The 19983-nt window shown below is 44.9% G+C and overlaps 2 protein-coding genes and 2 non-coding genes across 7 annotated transcripts in view; 3 read left to right on the top strand and 1 right to left on the bottom strand.

Annotated features, from left to right (window-relative positions):
- The window catches only part of LRSAM1 (leucine rich repeat and sterile alpha motif containing 1), a 31342-nt gene extending 20749 nt beyond the window's left edge, over positions 1-10593 (bottom strand). For 2 of the 4 annotated variants that reach the window (XM_058159247.1, XM_058159249.1), the window contains exons 1-10: positions 10001-10593; positions 8189-8413; positions 6883-6939; positions 6415-6459; positions 5176-5253; positions 4805-4873; positions 4502-4586; positions 3158-3279; positions 2111-2201; positions 1328-1458 (exon numbers count right to left, since the gene is read on the bottom strand). In XM_058159247.1, coding sequence (XP_058015230.1) covers positions 1328-1458; positions 2111-2201; positions 3158-3279; positions 4502-4586; positions 4805-4873; positions 5176-5253; positions 6415-6459; positions 6883-6939; positions 8189-8278 — 768 coding nt within the window. In that variant the 5' untranslated portion in view covers positions 8279-8413; positions 10001-10593. Of the gene's footprint in view, positions 1-1327; positions 1459-2110; positions 2226-3157; positions 3280-4501; positions 4587-4804; positions 4874-5175; positions 5254-6414; positions 6460-6882; positions 6940-8188; positions 8414-10000 lie in introns of all 4 variants that reach the window. The other 2 variants (XM_058159246.1, XM_058159248.1) reach the window with 2 other exon arrangements.
- A 129-nt stretch (positions 10594-10722) lies between these two features.
- RPL12 (ribosomal protein L12) lies at positions 10723-18830 on the top strand. Its single transcript, XM_058159251.1, has 7 exons — positions 10723-10898; positions 12488-12561; positions 12995-13093; positions 13760-13841; positions 14766-14852; positions 17454-17566; positions 18616-18830. Exons 1-7 carry the CDS (start codon positions 10862-10864, stop codon positions 18619-18621), a joined length of 498 nt encoding a protein of 165 aa, XP_058015234.1. The 5' UTR covers positions 10723-10861; the 3' UTR covers positions 18622-18830.
- Positions 14520-14651, top strand: LOC131186308 (small nucleolar RNA SNORA65). The gene has a single exon (XR_009152339.1). It is a non-coding gene; the product is annotated as a small nucleolar RNA SNORA65 (small nucleolar RNA).
- LOC131186314 (small nucleolar RNA SNORA65) lies at positions 15989-16120 on the top strand. The gene has a single exon (XR_009152345.1). It is a non-coding gene; the product is annotated as a small nucleolar RNA SNORA65 (small nucleolar RNA).
- Positions 18831-19983: the final 1153 nt, after the last annotated feature.

The following is a 19983-nucleotide window of genomic DNA, read 5'->3' as shown; positions in this document are numbered from 1 at the left end:
ACAAGCTGCGGAACACAAATATGATGTGCTTTTCCTCAGAAGACCTGGCTAATTCACCTCAGACTTTAGCCTTTTCTTGTCGATTGCTGTGAGCCACCAAAAGCCATTGGGAGACTGGCGGCAGACACGCAAATTTCATAAATAATAATTCTGCAATTGACTACCGGCATTGACAAACTTCCTATTAGTCAATTGCAAAAGGAAGCTCGGCTTGGAACAGCTTACATCCTGGGAAGATACCTCGAATGCCATCAAATAACAACATCTCCCTATCCCAGATCCTTGGGAAGGAGTCAGCAGCTAAATAAAAATGCCAAACCCGGTCTAAACATCTGTCTGATTGTGCAACGAACCATAATAACAACACCGGACACTGTGGCATTGAAAAAATCCCCATCAGTCCATTACAAAAGACAGCTTGAATTGAAGGCTGCTTACATCCTGCAGCCAGTCCTTGAACACCATCAAAGAACAACCTCTGTCTATCCCAAGTTCTTGGGAAGGACTGAATAGGTAGACAAAAATGCCAGATTCAATCTTCAATGAACTGTAACGACTTTTATCATTTCCTCCCATTATTCTCTGGGGAACAGAGTTCAGGGGGAGGGGTTGCTACCCTCTGTGTCTCTGTCTAGCAACTGGTTTTGGGGATAGGCTTCCTCTAATAGTGGAAGTTCTACATCAGCTTGTCTAGTTTAATGAAAACAGATTAACAGAGTTGGAAGGGACCTTGTAGGTCATCTAGTCCAACCCCATGCCCAAGCAGGAGACTCTGGCCTACACTATTTCTGACCAATGGCAGTCCAATCTCTTCTTGAAAGCCTCCAGTGAGGAAGCACTCACAACTTCCGAAGGCAACTAGCGGTGACACAATAGCAGTCTTCCAATATCTCAGGGATTGCCACAAAGAAGAGGGAGTCAAACTATTCTCCAAAGCACCTGAGGGCAGAACAAGAAGCAATGGGTGGAAACTAATCCAGGAGAGAAGCAACTTAGAACTAAGGAGAAATTTCCTGACAAACAATTAATCGGTGGAACAACTTGCCTCCAGAAGTTGTGAATGCTCCAACACTAGAAGCTTTTAAGAAGAGGTTGGATAACCATTTGTCTGAAGCGGTGTAGGGTTTCCTGCCTAAGCAGGGGGTTGGGCTAGAAGACCTCTAAAGCCCCTTCAACTCTTGTCATTCTATTCTTTTCTAACTCTGCGAGGAAACACCCCGGTCAGAGGGCCAGTCCACAAAACTGGTTCCTGCGAATTTAGGAGGGGAAAAAAAAAAAATCTCCTAAAAAGGGAATTCTTGTATTTTTGGGAAGAGTGAACGCTCACCTGCCACTCAGCTTCCTCTTCCATGTATTTGCCAGCTGTCCTGCGGATGCCGTCCGCCGATATCTCTCCTCCGTCGCTTTCCAACACAGGGAGCAAGTATTGGGAGGGAGGGTTGTATTCTATGCCCGCTTCTGGAAGGAAAGCCACACGTCACAATATCACCATGCAGGCAGTCCTCGATTTACGCCAACGAGGGAGCCCCAGATTTTCGTTGCTAAGCAAGAGTTATTCAGCGAGTCCGTCCCCCCACTCCCCGTTTTATGACCTTTCTTTCCATGGTTGTTAAGTGAAACCACTGTTGTTCTGTTAGTAACACGGTTGTTCGGTGAATTTGGCTTTGCTTGTCGGAAGGTCACAAAGAGGGGGATCACCCCGGGCTACTGCGACCGTCATAAATATGAGTCAATTGCCAAGCATGCGAATTTTGATCGCATAGAATAGAATAGAATAGAATAGAATAGAATAGAATAGAATAGAATAGAATAGAATAGAATAGAACAGGGAAGGGAAGGGAATATGGAATGGAATAGAGTAGAATAGAGTAGAGTAGAATAGAATAGAATAGAATAGAATAGAATAGAATAGAATAGAATAGAATAGAATAGAATAGAATTTTATTGGCATGACCATAAGGATGTTGCAACGGCCATTAAGCGTGAAAAGCGGCCGTAAGTCAACTATTTTTCAGTGCCGTTGTAACTTTGAACGGTCACTGAACGAGCTACTGTGCGTTGAGGGCTACCTGCGTACACATAGTCCTCGAGTTACGACTGAAATGCTCACTTTCGCAGAGGAACCGCTGGATGGCCTCGGTGCCCGCGCTGCAAACCTCGTTTGGAGGGTAGATCATTGCTGCCGCATCCAGGGACAAGGTCTGCAAGAGAGGAACACACGCGTCCTGCCGCTGCCTTTAATCTGCGTTGAGCTAGGGTTGAAATGTTGCAATGGTGGCGAACATCGGTAGCTCGGGTGGAGGAGGAGGCAGGGGGTTCGTTCTCCCGAGCTTGTGGGTTGGTTTCCGAACGTTTTGTTACCAGGCTGGGTCACATCTTCAGTGCAGTTTAGGGGATGTCAGTGTTGCTGTTTTTCTGTTTATAAGAGCTTATAAAGGATAGATGGATGGATGGATGGATGGATGGATGGATGGATGGATGGATGGATGGATGGATGGATGGATGAAGACAGACAGACAGAGAATAAAAATTGGGAGGGACCTTGAAGGATGGATGGATGGATGGATGGAGATGATAAGATAGATAGATAGATAGATAGATAGATAGATAGATAGATAGATAGATAGATAGATAGATAGACAGACAGACAGACAGACAGACAGACAGACAGAGAATAATAGTTGGAAGGGACTTGGATGGATGGATGAAGAGAGACAGACAGAGAGACAGAGAATAAAAATTGGGAGGGACCTTGAAGGATGGATGGAGATGATAGATAGATAGATAGACAGACAGACAGACAGACAGACAGACAGACAGACAGACAGACAGACAGAGAATAATAGTTGGAAGGGACTTGGATGGATGGATGGATGGATGGATGGATGAAGAGAGACAGACAGAGAATAAAAATTGGGAGGGACCTTGAAGGATGGATGGAGATGATAAGATAGATAGATAGATAGATAGATAGATAGATAGATAGATAGATAGATAGATAGAGAATAATAGTTGGAGGCAGTGATGGCAGGGGAAGGATACTGCAAAATCTCCATTCCCACCCCACTCCAAGGCTGCCAGATTTGAGGAAGGGCAAGAATGCTGGGCTAAGCGATAGCTGGAGTTAAAAGCCAAGCGCCTACATCTGTAATGCTACCTCTAAGGTTCGGATGTGAGCCAGTGTCTGCGGCAACTCCTGCACCAAATTTTCACTGATGTCCAACGTTCGCAAACTCCGCAGGCCCTCCAGCGTGGAGGGCAATTTCTTAAGCTTGTTCCCTGCAAGGAAAACCAGAAAGCGGAAAGTAAACACGTTTGTAAGGCCAGGCCCGAAGAATCTGTTCGAATTCAGCGGCTGCAACTTCAAACTGTTGTGCAACCAACAGTTGTCGAGTCAAACATGAACCTGCGTTTTAATCTTAATTTTCTCATAATCAGCAGAGGTCTTAATGCTTATGATATTCATGCACTCAGATATTGGGGGGGGGGGTTTGGTTATACTAAGCTGCCCTCTGGAGGCCTTCAGCCTTAGTTTTACATTAACTGTACTTTGTACTGCTTGATCCTTATTAAGGGACTGGAGGCATATGTAGAACGGTTGCTGGAATTGGGTAGGTCTAGTTTGGTGAAAAGGACTAGGGGAGATATGATAGCAGCGTTCCAATATCTCAGAGGCTGCCACAAAGAAGAGGGAGTCAAGCTATTCTCCAAAGCACCTGAGGGTAGGACAAGAAGCAATGGGTGGAAACTAATCAAGGAGAGAAGCAACTTAGAACTAAGGAGAAATTTCCTGACAATTAGAACAATTAATCAGTGGAACAACTTGCCTCCAGAAGTTGTGGATGCTCCAATAGTGCAAGTTTTTAAGAAGAGATTGGATAACCATTTGTCTGAAATGCTATAGGAATTCCTGCCTAAGCAGGGGGTTGGACTAGAAGACCTCCAAGGTCCCTTCCAACTCTATTATTCCATTCCATTCCATTCCATGCCTATCCTATCCTTCCATTCCACGTTCTGTTCTGTTCTGTTTTTATTTCTATTCTATTCTATTCTATTCTATTCTATTCTATTCTATTCTATTCTATTCTATTCTAATTCTAATTCTAATTCTAATTCTAATTCTAATTCTATCATTAATATGCAACAAAAATCAAAACTAAAATCCCGGTGACCAACCAAGATTGGATCCTGGGACACATATATCTGCTTTCATTCGGGAAACAAAAAATCAATTTTTGAACTTCTTATTAGGCTTCCAAAGCAAAATTTATCCCTGCTAGGCTAAATTATGGTTGATTCTTGTCCAGAAACCTGGTGATTATATCCCTTGGATGCAAAACTCAAGGTTGCCGCATCCTCTTCTAAAGTTTCAAACTGGAAAACCGAGCCACTATCAGCAAACTTTCAGTTCAATCTGCTGTTTTCTTGCATCCCCCCACAAAATTCCTTAAGTTAAGAACCAAAGCCGTCGTTCTTTCCAGATATCACTGTTTTGCCATACCTTTCAAATTCAGCGTCTGAAGCTGAGCGAGATCCCCAATGGAGTCCGGAAGAGCTTTTAAAACATTCTTTTCTACGTTCAAAACCTACCAAGGACAGAAACAAAAAAAGGACAAAAATACACATCTTCAACCTGGGCGGGTCGAGTCCACCCCGCGCGATCTGTTCAAACCTCAGTCAAATGTGCAAGTGTGAAACCACCTCGAAAGAGAGAGAGAGAGAGAGAGAGAGAGAGAAAGAGAGAGAGAGAGGGACCACATTGTTTCCTGAAACTGCCAAGAGATTCCTGAGCATCTTCCTGTACCTGAAGAGAAGTCAACTGGTTGATATCGGCGGGAAGGGAGGTCAGTTGGTTGTCATGGAGATCTAAAACCTGGAAGAGGAGAATAAAGAAATCCATAAAAATCCACTCCCAAGGGTAGATATGGTGCTTCTTGATTATTGTTCAACTCCAATAATCTTCTGCCTAGCCTCCATGGTTGAACCACGAAAGGTGAGGCGATTATAATCCAGAAACGAGGAATGGAAGAATACGACAGCATTCTGCCCGGCGAAAAGTTTGCTAAAATACAGGGAAGTCTTAAGCTAGGGTTTTTTTTTTTTGTTGCTTGTTCTTTTGATTCTGGATCTTACACAAGCTCCCACCCAAAGCGGATGAAAACAACTGTGAATCACCTTCACAGTTACGAGATTAGAGAGGCTGCAGGATTTGGGGACGAGGGACGACAAATAATTGGTGTGAACGATCAGCACCTGAAAGAGAAAACAACAAAGAAGGTTGTTGTTCCACAGCTGACCTGGAAAGGAGAGACTAGCTAAACTGGGTTATCTGAAAGTACAAAGGAAAGAATTTGACAGAAGTGTTTGAGATATGAAATATATCAGATCGAAGAGAAGCCTGAATATACCATATTTTTCGGAGTATAAGACACACCTTTTTCCCTCCCTAAAAGGGGGTGAAAATTTGGGTGTGTCTTATACACTGAATGTAGCCCCGCCACACACTGGCTCCCACCCTTTGGCCTCTGCCTCCCAGCAATTTACCTCCTTGCAGCAAGCAGCAAGAAGAAACAGCCCATTTCAGCTTCAGCACAGCCTGATTAGCAGAAGTTGACTGTCCCTTGGATCGGCCTCCCAACTCTCAGCTGTTTTACGCGGGCCTCTGCTGCCTGCTGCAAAGAGGTAAATTGCTGGGAGCAGATTTTTTTTTTCTTATGCTAATCAAGCTATGCTGAAAACGAAAATGAAAGTAAAGCAGGCTATTTGCTGTTTGTTGCAACTAGGCAAAATTGCTGGGAGGCAGAGGCAGATTTCTTTTTCTCGTTTTCCTCACCAAAAAAGGCAGGTGCATCTTATACTCCGAAAAATAAGGTAAATGCAAACAATAGGAAGAGTGGATAAAATATTGGACAAAACCTGATTCTCACAATTTTGAGAATTTGAGGAACACGTTTCTGGCCCTCAAGGGAACATCTAGAAGTGTTTAATGAAATTCAAAGTATTTAATGAAATTCCTCCTAGTAACTCTGAACAGTTCTTTTTAAAATTAAAATCATCAGCTTTTTGGACATTCAAGACGGTTTATCATATATATATATGTAGATCTTTGGTTATTCGGGTTTTCTCCCGCGTAAAATTGGAAGTGTCTTAGCGACGTTTCGACGAAGTCTCATTTGCATTGCATTCGCATTCGCATTGCTCCCAGAAGCACGAAGCTGAAGCCTGAAGATGACGAATGAGACTTCGTCGAAACGTCGCCAAGACACTTCCAATTTTACGCGGGAGAAAACCCGAATAACCAAAGATCTACATACAAACACCCGCGAAAACCTCAGAAAACAAATATATATATATATATATATAAATAGGCATTGCATCTTGGCTCTTGTGCTAAAATTCCATCTCCTTTCTTACCTTCTTCTGCAACACTCTGCAAGTTGCAAAGGCACCATACGGAAGCTAAAAAGAAAGAGAAAGACAATCTTTGGTGAGACGGAAGCCATCAGAAATTTAGATTGTGCAGAAATGAATAGATTGACTTTGATAATTAAAGAAAGAGAGGAATCGGAATATTTTAGGATATGGGGACAATTTTACTCTTGGTTAGAGAAGAGATATACATAAGGTAAATAAGATAAACGTATTAATAAGAAATAAGAAATATGGGGAGAATGTTATTATAAATGAACAACGTGGGGAGAATGTTATAACAAATGAATGGAAAATATTAAGAAACGATGAAGAATGGAGGAATAAGAAGAAGTCACAAAAGACTTACCTGGATGATACACTGAATGATTACGGATTGTGTTTTGTTTGTTTATAAAAAATAAAAAAAAATGTTTATAAAAAAAAAAGAAACCAGAAATGGAGAGAATTTACCTCAGAAAGTTCACACTTGGAGATATCGAGGATATCATCTGCTCCAGCTTCTTTGGCCTGTTGATAAATGAGCAGATGAGTTTTACTGTTTGCAAAATCGGGCGAGGGGTGAGCGGGAAATCATTTCAATTCCTCAAAATAAATCTTCAGCTTTTCCTGAACTAAAGTAAAAAAAAAAAAGTGGCTAGGAAAGAGGAGGAACTGAGCAATATTGGTGACCCCGGTTGAGTTTCCCCAAGCGTGGAGAACTGAAACTTTTGTTCTTCAGTGGTTCGCTTGGGGTCTCGAGTGAACAAACCCTACTTCGTTAGCAGATCCTTGGTGCCTTTGAAGACATGGACCGTTAATGTCTACGTAGCCACGATGGGAGATGAAGAAGTCATCGCAAGGATTGGGGGGGGGGGGGAATGTTGTAACTTAGAGGGAACAGTGCTCAACTGTGGTTCCCAAGGGCTCTCAAAGGACCAGGACGAGAGAGGACCTCTTCTAGTTCGGTCCATCAGGAAGCTTCTGAGAAACTTCTTCTACCCTATCTTCGGGACCGCCTTCTGTTACCATATGCCTCCCACCGACCGGTGCGCTCCCATAGAGAGCGTCTCCATAGGGTGCCGTCAGCCAAACAATGCCGGCTGGCGACCCCAAGGGGAGAGCCTTCTCTGTGGGGGCACCTACCCTCTGGAACGAGCTTCCTCCTGGACTCCGTCAACTTCCTGACCTCCGGACCTTTCGCCGCGAGCTGAAGACGTATTTATTCTTCCGAGCAGGACTGGCATAAAACGGGTTTTTTAAATTGGATTTTAAATGGGGTTTTATATTATGTATTTTATAATTTAAATTTAAATTTAAATATTGAATAAGTTTTTTAATTGGTTTTATTGTATTGTATTGTATTGTATCTGGCTGTTAACCACCCTGAGTCCTTCGGGAGAAGGGCGGTATAAAAATTAAAATATTATTATTATTATTATTATTACCCCCCATCTTTTTTTTCTTTTTTTTTATTTGCATTTATATCCCGCCCTTCTCCGAAGACTCAGGGCGGCTTACACTATGTTAGCAATAGTCTTCATCCTATTTGTATATTTATATACAAAGTCAACTTATTGCCCCCAACAATCTGGGTCCTCATTTTACCTACCTTATGAAGGATGGAAGGCTGAGTCAACCTTGGGCCTGGTGGGACTAGAACCTGCAGTAATTGCCGGCAGCTGTGTTAATAACAGACTGTCTTACCAGTCTGAGCCACAGAGGCCCTTATAACCCAAGCAAGGTTCCTGATACGAGCGGTTGTCTTCTCATGACTTACAAGACACATTTGGTATTCCAGACGTTTCCGGGCTTCGCTGCTGGCCTTCCTTTTCCGAAAGAAAAGCAGCATCTTGCCTCCTGTCTCCATTTATCCCAGCTCAGCGGGAAAAGGCGGCCGCGACAGGACGGCGATCAGAAAGCCGAGCAGCAGGAAGATCAGGGTTACATCCCAGGTCAAGTCATCCACAGATTGGGCTGCTCAGCAGGTTCTGCCTACCGCACCCTAGGAAATGAACACCGTCTCATTACCTTGACACCCAGACCCACTGTCTTTAAACTAGCTTCCCTCCAGTTGCCCTTGGACACAAATCCCCATCAGCCCCAGCCTCCAAGCTCAATGATCAGGGAAGGTGAGAGATAGGACAAAAAAAAAACCCCTCTGGAAGGTTAAGACTGCTTGATCGCCAATGGAAATGAAGATTAATCGTTAAAATAGGGATGTCCTCTTGAAAGCACCAAGTATGACTTCTCTTGTTGGCGCGCTGATGACATTACCTAGTTGGGTAATGAAACATCTGCAAGAAGAACCATAAGGGACCCAGAGTCCTCCTCCTCCTCCTTTTCCTCCACTCTGCAAACTCCCCTCCGCTATAGCACTGATGACGCTACCTAGTTGGGTAATGAACTGTCTGCAAGAAAACCCCCAAGCTCAGAGAACATCAAGGATCCCATCGGGGTGAAATCCAGCAGGTTCTGGAGAACCGGTAGAGGAAGTTTTGAGTAGTTTGGAGAACCAGCAAATACTACCTCTGGCTGGCCCCCAGAGTGGGGTGGAACTGGAGATTTTGCAATATCCTTCCCCCTGGAATGGGGATTTTGCAGTATCCTTCCCCTGGAATCGGTAGGGAATGGGGATTTTGCAGTATCTTCCCCCAGTGGTGGGATTCAAGTAATTTAACAACCGGTTCTCTGCCCTAATGATTTCTTCTAACAACCAGTTTGCCAAACTGTTCAGAAAGTTAACAACCGGTTCTCCCGAAGTGGTGCGAACTGGCTGAATCCCACCACTGTCCTTCCCCCAGGAGTACAATTTTAAGATTTGAAATACAAAGAAATCTTTCAACACCTCGGAAACAGACCTCTGAAAGGGCGACCGAATCCGTCATGTGTTATTTAAAAGTAACAAATAACTGTGCCTTTAAGGGAGACAGGCAAACAATAAAATCAGTTGGAACAATGACATTGGCTGGAGCTTGGCAATTAAAGACGCGTCTCGCACTTGTAAACAAGCTTCTGTCTTTACTAAAACCTTTTATACCGCTGAGAATTACTGGGAGTTGGGCAGCACTCTCAACCTTACATGGGAAAAGACCCAAATATGCCAAGACCTATATCTATATGTAATATAACAACAGAGTTGGAAGGGACCTTGGAGGCCTTCTAGTCCAGCCCCCTGTATATCTATCTACCTACCTACCTACCTACCTACCTACCTACCTACCTACCTACCTATCTATCTATCTATCTATCTATCTATCTATCTATCTATCTATCTATCTATCTATCTATCTATCTATCTATCTATAATTAATATTAGTCGGAAAAGGCACTAGGGGAAAAATCCCACCCACCCCCGATTTTTTTCCCCCAATCATAAATTAATGAGCCTCTCCTCTTCCTGTCATTGTATGGTAATCGTATTCTATTTATAAATAAAATAAATTCTATTCATTTTCCTTTGGAGCCACCCAGCTCATTCGGATGACAGCTTTCCCCTCTTGCAAAGAGAGACACCCCCCCACATACACACACACACACACCTGTTCTTTCCTCTAAATTAAATTGCAGCCACCCCCTCCCCTTTTCTTACCTGCCAGGAAGCCCCCATGGCATTGGACTGGATGTATTCCCAAGGAGACGCCTTGCAAAAAAAAAAAAGTTGAGTGCCAAGGGATCCAGGCAGGCACTCAACAGGTAAAGCTGGATTTTTTGCCTGTCATGCCAGCAGGAGGATGGGCTGGGTGGGTGGTAATCGGAAGCCAAAGCTGTTGCAACTGAGTTGATGGTGGGGAAGAGAGAGAAATAAAACCCCAATGGCTAAATATAAAAATGCAGGAAATGCAAGACCAGCTGGCCTAGCCACGCCCAGAAAGAGGAGGAGGAGGGGGCACAGCTAAGGAGCGGCCACGCCCCCTTCCCTGGATCCACGCCCAGGGCTTGAGGGGAAAGGAGGAGGAGCCGAGCCACGCCCACCTCGCCAAGATTGTCCCTCCTCGCGGCCCGTATTTACCGCCTCAGGACAAAAAAAAAAAAAAACTAGGCTCAGAGCCCACCCTCTTCCACTTTTCTTTTCCCCCCCGCTCCCTCCATGCGGCTAGTCCCCGGGAAGCCGCCGCGTCGCGCCCCGTTCCCGGGCTCCGCCAGGAAAAAACAAAACAAAAACGGCCCTTCAAAAGGTTTCGCTTCTTCGCCCGGCGCCGGTGCCCTTAGCAGCCATGGCGGCGGAGAGCCGCGAGTCTCGCGAGAGCTAGGCCGGACGTCGCGTTCGTGAAGGCGGAGTCGAGACGGCCGTTGCTGACCCGAATTATCTCGCGAGATCTCGTCGGATATATCCTCGCGGAGTCGCCCTTCCGAGAGGCCTTTTACGTTTTCGTGGCGGAATCCTCCGTGTCGGTTTGTTGAATCCGCCGCCATCTGAGCCGGACGTTGGCCGGACGATACCGTAGCCGCCATGCCGCCCAAGTTCGACCCCAACGAGATCAAAGTCGGTGGGTATGGAGCCTGCCTGGTTCTTTAAACCTTAATCTTAGGCCGCGTTTCGGATCGTTTTCTCCGTTAGAGCTTCCCGCAGGATTTAGCACGTGTGAACGCTTCTCCTTGCGTTTCTAGTTTGTATTTTCTGTTACAGATTCAGTATTTGGCTTGATTTTTACAGGAAACTTGTTGTCCCCAACCCGTCGCTTAATCAGGGGGTTAGTTAAATCAGTGGTCTCCAATCTGGCCATTTTAAGCCTGGAGGACTCCAACTCCCAGAATTCCCCAGCCAGCAAAGCTGGCTGGGGAATTCTGGGAGTTGGAGTCCTCCAGGCTTAAAATGGCCAAGGTTGGAGAGACCTGTGAGTTAAATCATTTCATTAATTTGTTCAGATGGTGAATGATGAAATCATGATTAATGAACCGAGAACGGCGGCATATAAATTTAACAAAATAAAAGGGATTGCAGGGTGGTTTAAAAAAAATGGGGAGTTTTCATAAGATAATTAATCCCACTATACGCTGAGCCCCCATTTTCTAGCCCTTCGGTGCTCGGTTGTTTCCCTCTGAATTGCCAAATAAACTTGTCAGGTGGGAAGGCAGCCTACTTTTGCCAAACAAAAAAACCTACCCTGGGGAATCTTACTGCAGCTGCCAGGAATCGGGAATGTTTGGGGTTAATTTTAATAGTTGTCATAGATCTTTATGTTGTGTTCATTTTAGACTAGAATAGATTATTTTATTGGCCAAGTGTGATTGGACACACAAGGAATTTGTCTTCGGTGCATACGCTCTCAGTGTGCATAAAAAGATAAGATACATTCTCCAAGAATCATAGAATAGCATTTTTATTGGCCAAGTGTGATTGAACACACAAGGAATTTGTCTTTGGTGCATATGCTCTCAGTTCACATAAAAGGAAAGATACGTTCGTCAAGAATCATAGAATAGAATAGCATTTTTATTGGCCAAGTGGGATTGGACACACAAGGAATTTGTCTTTGGTGCATACGCTCTCAGTGTACATAAAAAGACAAGATACATTCTCCAAGAATCATAGAATAGCATTTTTATTGGCCAAGTGGGATTGGACACACAAGGAATGTCTTTGGTGCATACGCTCTCAGTGTACATAAAAAGACAAGATACATTCTTCAAGAATCATAGAATAGCATTTTTATTGGCCAAGTAGGATTGGACACACAAGGAATTTGTCTTCGGTGCATACGCTCTCAGTGTACATAAAAAGATAAGATACGTTCGTCAAGAATCATAGAATAGAATATTTTATTGGTCAAGTGTGATTGAACACACAAGGAATTTGTTTTTGGTGCATATGCTCTCAGTGCACATAAAAGGAAAGATACGTTCCTCAAGATTCATAGAATAGAATAGCATTTTTATTGGCCAAGTGGGATTGGACACACAAGGAATTTGTCTTTGCATATGCTTTCAGTGTACATAAAAGAAAAGATACCTTCATCGAGAATCATAAGGTACAACACTTAATAGTAGTCATAGGGTACCAATAAGCCATCGTGAACCAATCAATATAAATCGTAAGGATACAAGCAACAAAGTTACGGTCATACTTTTCTTGCAGTGTTCCTGAGATGTACCGGAGGTGAAGTCGGGGCCACTTCTGCCCTGGCTCCCAAAATTGGACCTTTGGGTTTGGTATGTCTTTTTTTTTTTTTTTACGTTTTCTGAATTAGAGCTTTTGTCTAGGAATTATGTGTGAGATGCTTAGAAGCCGCTACAGGCAGTCAATTTCCCCCACGTTGATTAACCTGTAGTGGGTGAATTTATTATCCCCCTCCAAAAAATAGCGGGCTGGAAGATTTATAATCTGATTCTTAAAAGTCTACAAAATTGTCTTCACCCATCCTTGGGTGTTGGCCATTAGAATCACACCTAGAGTTGTGCTGAATTCTGGCCTAATATTTGGCATTGATTGACTTGTAGCAGCTACTAAATTTAAGTGACTGGGCAGCTACTGGTTTGATTAGTTGAATGTATGTCCTATTTCAGGGTCAGAATCTTTGGCCAGTACCCTATTGGCGTATATTAGCCAAACATTTAAAAACTCCGCTTCTGCCTTTTTTTCCAGTCTCCAAAGAAGGTGGGAGATGACATTGCCAAGGCCACCGGCGACTGGAAAGGACTGAGGATCACGGTGAAGCTGACGATTCAGAACAGGCAAGCTCAGGTAGACGTCACGCCACAAGGGATGGCTCTCTGGTTAATGCGTCTCAAAAGGACTGGCCGAGCTGCCGCCTTGAGCTTTAATCCCCGGCAGGGTTGACTCAGCCTATCATCCTTCCGAGGTCGATAAAATGAGTACCACTCAAATTTGCTCCGTGGGAAGTCGCTTATAAGACTGGACCTTTAGTAGAATATAAGCCCTTTGGGAATCTAGTACCTGGATGGTTTTAATAAAAATGTCCTGATACATCAGTTAAGGGTGTAAGGGTTTGGCTGCGTTTTGAGGCTTGGGAAATAGTAATCGGCTTCTTGCGTTTTGGATCTGTTGAGTTTATCCAGGTTTCCACCCTGCTCATTGTTACCACATCCTTGTAACAGACCCGTCATCTGACTGTCGCCTTGTAAATAATTCAGGCGTTGTGCCAAGTCAGAGGCTCAGCATAGCATACAAAGATTCATAAAATGGGGCTCGTGTACATTTTGTTAAGAGTAAATCACACTGGCTTGAGTCCACCCAACATTGAAGCCGACTTCAGATTACCTTGCGGCTCAGTTAAAGGGACAGAGATTTTAAGTCGTTTGTGGGCTTAACGAAGTGGCTTGGATTGTTTGGGGCAGAAAGCCCCATCTCCTTCCGATCTCACAATTCGGCTCTTTTGCCCTCCTGTAGATTGAGGTGGTCCCGTCAGCCTCTGCCCTGATTATCAAGGCTCTGAAGGAGCCGCCTCGCGATCGCAAGAAGCAGAAGAACAGTGAGTGTCTCCTTATTTTTATATAAGATAATGTACACTTCCCGATTTCCATCGACCGCTCAGCTGCAGACTCAGCCCAGCTCGGGCGGGGGAGGGGAAAGACAAATGTTGGTTTGGAAAGATTGGGTATGAAGTCAGCCAAATACGTATAGAAGGTGGTCGGGTTGTGATGCAAGCTAGCTTACAAAGCCGATGTTTAAAACTTTCATAGCTGTCACCTCCACTAATACAAATAATCCCTGACTTAAAACAGTTCCTTTAGTGACTGTCCAGAAGTCACGACACTGAGAAAAGTGACTTAACAACAGTTTTTCACACCGCCATTGCACCATACCCATGATCGTGTGATCAAAATTCAGGCGCTTGGCAACTGACTCGTAGTTATGACGGTTGCAGTGTCCTGGGGCCAGGTCATCCCTTTTTTGTGACCTTCGTGTTAACCAATTTAACAACGGCAGAGATTTCACTTTTAACAATTGTGGCCAGAAAGGTCGTAAAACGGGGCAGCACTCGACCGTCTCGCTTTAGCAATGGAAATGTTGGGCTACAATTGCTCAAGTCGTAAGTCGAAGAGCTTGTTAATTGGGGTTGGAAAAGGACACACACACACAGACATCCTCGATGCGTGCCCAGGTTTTCGGGGTGAGGACACAGCAGTGATGTTCTTCGCCCCAGCCACCCGCCACTGCGCTTGCCGATTTTCAGCCGTGGCTTGTGCATTCCAGTGGTGAGCTGAGAGCAAAACGCCCTTTCAAGGAAACAGAGCTATTCTCTCCGTGGGTAACTCTGTGCCGAAGACTGGGAACAGAAGCAGAATGGCAAGCACGCCAAGTTTTCTGAAAGATGCGAGCGACTTGCTCTCCTTGCAAAACCCAACTGGGCTCCTGTTGTGTTTTTTTCTCCCCCCCCCCCCCTCCTTAACAGTTAAACACAATGGCAGTGTCAGCTTTGATGACATCGTCAACATTGCCCGGCAGATGAGACATCGATCTTTGGCCCGGGAACTCTCAGGTATGTTGGGACCACTTGTTCAATGAAGAGTCTTGTTCTCAGCAGCTGACAATTAGGAACTTGGGGGTCTTCCAGTCCAGCCCCCTGCTCAAGAAGGAGACCTTACACCAGACAAATGGCTGTCCAGTCTCTTCTTAAAATCCTCCAGTGATGAAGCCCCCATAGCTTCTGGAGCCTTTGTCCTCCTAACCTGCAGTGACCTTACTGAGAGTTAAAGACAGTTCTCTGCCTTAGTCTTTTGATCTTGACGAGTGGCAGAAACCACTCTTTTACATTCATCTTATGTTGAAGATGAAGAGGGACGCGGTGGCTCAGGGGCTAGGACGTTGAGCTTGTCAATTGAAAGGTCGGCAGCTCAGCGGTTTGAATCCCCATGTAACAGGGTGAGCTCCCTTGTCCCAGCTTCTGCCAACCTAGCAGTTTCGAAAGCACATAAAAATGCAAGTAGAAAAAATAGGGACCACCTTTGGTGGGAAGGGAACAGCGTTCCGTGCGCCTTTGGCGTTGAGTCATGCCGGCCACTTGACCACAGAGACGTCTTCGGACAGCGCTGGCTCTTCGGCTTTCAAACAGAGATGAGCACCACCCCCTAGAGTCGGCAACGACTAGCACGTATGTCTTGAGGAACCTTGCCTTTACTCCGTTGAAGAATCCATGATCCTAAAATGAATGTGTGTTGAAAGGCCAGGATTGTAGCTCAAAAGAGAGAAGGATAAAAGAGAAATATCCAGTAAAATTAACCGGCAGTACGCTTTTAAATTGAAATTTTAACAGATTGTGAGCTAGGTTTGGCCTTTCCTTTTGAAGTCTGCGTCTTGTGTTCAAACTCAATTTTTTTACCGGGGTGCCTTGAAAAAAGCAGAAAGCTCTTTCCTAACGGAGAAGTAGTTGATTTCTCAAACAAGATGTAATAAACCTCCCCGTATTTAATGATGAGAGATTGGGAAGAGCCCCTTGTGGGTTAGGATGCACAAGGAATTGTGAATTTAAGGGGATTCTTTTGTGGCTTTTGCATATCTTTGACCTACAGTGACTTTTGCACATCTACCTTTTGGGGTAGGGAAGCAAGCTTGTGTGCCGCGGCATACCCAGCAGATGGACACCAATGTGAATTCAGATGTTCTTCGCCCCAGCCACCCGCCACTGCGCTTGCCGATTTTCAGCCGTGGCTTGTGCATTCCAGTGGTGAGCTGAGAGCAAAACGCCCTTTCAAGGAAACAGAGCTATTCTCTCCGTGGGTAACTCTGTGCCGAAGACTGGGAACAGAAGCAGAATGGCAAGCACGCCAAGTTTTCTGAAAGATGCGAGCGACTTGCTCTCCTTGCAAAACCCAACTGGGCTCCTGTTGTGTTTTTTCCCCCCCTCCTTAACAGTTAAACACAATGGCAGTGTCAGCTTTGATGACATCGTCAACATTGCCCGGCAGATGAGACATCGATCTTTGGCCCGGGAACTCTCAGGTATGTTGGGACCACTTGTTCAATGAAGAGTCTTGTTCTCAGCAGCTGACAATTAGGAACTTGGGGGTCTTCCAGTCCAGCCCCCTGCTCAAGAAGGAGACCTTACACCAGACAAATGGCTGTCCAGTCTCTTCTTAAAATCCTCCAGTGATGAAGCCCCCATAGCTTCTGGAGCCTTTGTCCTCCCTAACCTGCAGTGACCTTACTGAGAGTTAAAGACAGTTCTCTGCCTTAGTCTTTTGATCTTGACGAGTGGCAGAAACCACTCTTTTACATTCATCTTATGTTGAAGATGAAGAGGGACGCGGTGGCTCAGGGGCTAGGACGTTGAGCTTGTCAATTGAAAGGTCGGCAGCTCAGCGGTTTGAATCCCCATGTAACAGGGTGAGCTCCCTTGTCCCAGCTTCTGCCAACCTAGCAGTTTCGAAAGCACATAAAAATGCAAGTAGAAAAAATAGGGACCACCTTTGGTGGGAAGGGAACAGCGTTCCGTGCGCCTTTGGCGTTGAGTCATGCCGGCCACTTGACCACAGAGACGTCTTCGGACAGCGCTGGCTCTTCGGCTTTCAAACAGAGATGAGCACCACCCCCTAGAGTCGGCAACGACTAGCACGTATGTGCGAGGGGAACCTTTGCCTTTACTACGTTGAAGAATCCATGATCCTAAAATGAATGTGTGTTGAAAGGCCAGGATTGTAGCTCAAAAGAGAGAAGGATAAAAGAGAAATATCCAGTAAAATTAACCGGCAGTACGCTTTTAAATTGAAATTTTAACAGATTGTGAGCTAGGTTTGGCCTTTCCTTTTGAAGTCTGCGTCTTGTGTTCAAACTCAATTTTTTTACCGGGGTGCCTTGAAAAAAGCAGAAAGCTCTTTCCTAACGGAGAAGTAGTTGATTTCTCAAACAAGATGTAATAAACCTCCCCGTATTTAATGATGAGAGATTGGGAAGAGCCCCTTGTGGGTTAGGATGCACAAGGAATTGTGAATTTAAGGGGATTCTTTTGTGGCTTTTGCATATCTTTGACCTACAGTGACTTTTGCACATCTACCTTTTGGGGTAGGGAAGCAAGCTTGTGTGCCGCGGCATACCCAGCAGATGGACACCAATGTGAATTCAGATGTTCTTGGCTTTTTTGCAGGAACTATTAAGGAGATCCTGGGGACTGCTCAGTCGGTTGGCTGCAGTGTTGATGGGAGGCACCCACACGATATTATTGATGACATCAATAGTGGGGCGATTGAATGCCCAGCGGTGAGTAGTTTGCATTCTTAAAAATCGATCAGCTGCAGCCTTTTGGCGTTGTGATTAAGGTGTTGACCTAGAAACTGTTGTGCCTCGCTCGCCCCCCTCTCCGCAGCCAGGCCCCTCTCGTTTCCTGCCGGATGCTGATAGTGCAGAAGAATGTCCTGGCATGCCTCCAGGCCCCAGTCCTGGCACAATGCCCGGACAGACCGAGCAAGACGAATGGCCTGACATGCCTCCAGCCCCTAGTCCTGGCACCATGCCCGGACAAACGGAGCAGTTGGGCCCCTCCCCCACAGCATGTGAGCCTGGGGAGTGTGAAGCCAGTCACAAGCTGGAATTGCTGGAGGCTGGAGGGACCCACGCTTCCGGAGTGTGGAGAGGCGACATCAGCAAAAGGAAGGGAGGGGCAGGCCTGGATAAGTGCTGAGTCATGGAGCCACAGCCCATGGCCTATATAAAGGATCTGCTTTCTGGCATTCTTTGAGTCAGGCAAAGTCTAACTTGGATTGCTGAAGTCACATCCTGGTCTCCTGCCTGCCCTGAGAACTCTGACAGAACTTTGGCAAAGCTGCAGAGGCTTTGCAGCCACGCTTGATACGGACTTCCCCGACCCGGCCATCAGAGGAGGAGTGGGACACGACAGAAACCAGGAGACTGAGTTCTAGTCTCACCTTAGCTGTGAAAGCTGGCTGGGTGAATTTTGAGTCCAATCACCAGAGGAGTGAGTTCTAGTCCTGCCTTAGGCACGAAAGCCGACTGGGTGACTTTGAGCCAGTCGCTCTTTCTCGGCCCAATCCACCTCAACAGGATCGTCGTCGTGGGAGAAATTGGAGGAGGGAAGAATATTACGTACTTTTTGCTACCTTGAGCTGCTTATGAAAAAATAAAGGTGGGATAAAAGGAAATCTAATAAATAAAAAAAAAATGTCTTACACCTGCCAGTAAAACTCTCAGGGCGATTCCTTCCCTGGTCCAGGGTTGTTGCAAGAGAGAAAGGCAATCCACGAATAATAAAACTGAATCTGCCTTTTATTTTTTTTTTCCTTTTCCAACAGAGCTAAGTCTGCCACCTGAACGGACTGCATGCAACTGTACTTCTGTCCTTCTGTAACAAATATAGTTTTAGTTTGGCTGCTGCCATGAAAGATGGGAGTCTTTATCTTCATCACCTCTCCACTTATTAGGGCGTGATGCCATCACGACCCCTTAAAAATGTTGAAAAGGTTGTGTACGCATTCCAAATAATAAAAATTGTACCAGGTTAACTCCAGCTCTTTCTCAATTCTTCTTTTAAAACCCATTACACCAGATTTGCCTTGTGGGTAAATTCTCTAGAGATCGTCCTCCACTTACAACAGTTCATTTAGTGACCATTCAAAGTTACAGTGGGGCTGAAAAAAGGGACTTACGACCGTGTTTCACTTAACAACCATTGCAACATCCTCATGGTCAGATGATTGAAATTTGGATGCTTAGCACCTTGATCCCCTTGTGACCTTTTGACAAGAAAATTCAGTGGGGGGGAGCCAAATTCATGTTAACAACTGGGTTACTAACTTAACTAGTGATTTCACTTCACAGCTCTGGCAAAAAAGGTCATTAAATGGGGCAAAATTCACTTAACATGTCTCACAAACAGAAATTTTGGGTTCAACTGTGGTCGTAAGTTGAGGACTATTATGAACGCAGAAATATTGTTAGGGATTTAATTTTTTTTAAACTCTTCTCAAAATCCGTTTGGCTGAGTTTTACAGCCAAAGATTTTATTTTTCAGTACATAACTATAAAAAAAATAGCAAATATTTTAGCAGCATTGCCTACACTGCACAAATCTAATTGTATTAAAACGCTTTGTGTACAAACATGGAAAGATTTTGCTTCTCCGTTGACCTGTTGTTGTTTTTTTTTAAATGAAGGTAAGGTCAAGAAATGCAATTCGGCAATTTTTTTTTGGTGAAACTTTGTAAGTGTAAAATTGGCAAACACTCTTACTTATTAAAGTGCTTTTTTAAGGGATGCGGTGGTTCAGTGGCTAAGATCCTGAGCTTGTCTATCAAAAGGTTGGCAGTTCAGTGGTTTGAATCCCTAGCGCCGTGTTAACAGGGTGAGCTCCCTCCCGTTCCTTGTCCCAGCTTCTGCCAACCTAGCAGTTCGAAAGCACCTAAAAAATGCAAGTATAAAAATAGGGACCACCTTTGGTGGGAAGGTAACAGCGTTCCGTGCGCCTTTGGCGTTGAGTCATGCCGATCACATGACCACGGAGACATCTTTGGACAGCGCTGGCTCTTCGGCTTTGAACCAGATGCGCACCGCCCCCTAGAGTCAGGAACGACAAGCACATATGTGCAAGGGGACCCTTTACCTTTTATACTTTTTTTTTTTTAAATGACTTTTCTATTCCACAAATATTTTCAATGGGCTAC

The sequence above is a fragment of the Ahaetulla prasina genome, chromosome 16, assembly GCF_028640845.1.
Source record: "Ahaetulla prasina isolate Xishuangbanna chromosome 16, ASM2864084v1, whole genome shotgun sequence".
Classification (NCBI taxonomy): domain Eukaryota; kingdom Metazoa; phylum Chordata; class Lepidosauria; order Squamata; family Colubridae; genus Ahaetulla; species Ahaetulla prasina.
Note: the sequence above shows the minus strand (reverse complement) of the source record. Positions and strands in the feature narration are given on the sequence as shown.

Coding starts and splice junctions, on each gene's coding strand:
- RPL12 (XM_058159251.1), top strand. CDS start 10,862: ATGCCGCCCAAGTTCGACCCCAACGAGATCAAAGTCG. Junction 13,842..14,765: donor TCGCAAGAAGCAGAAGAACA/GTGAGTGTCTCC, acceptor CCTCCTTAACAG/TTAAACACAATGGCAGTGTC. Junction 14,853..17,453: donor TTTGGCCCGGGAACTCTCAG/GTATGTTGGGAC, acceptor GCTTTTTTGCAG/GAACTATTAAGGAGATCCTG.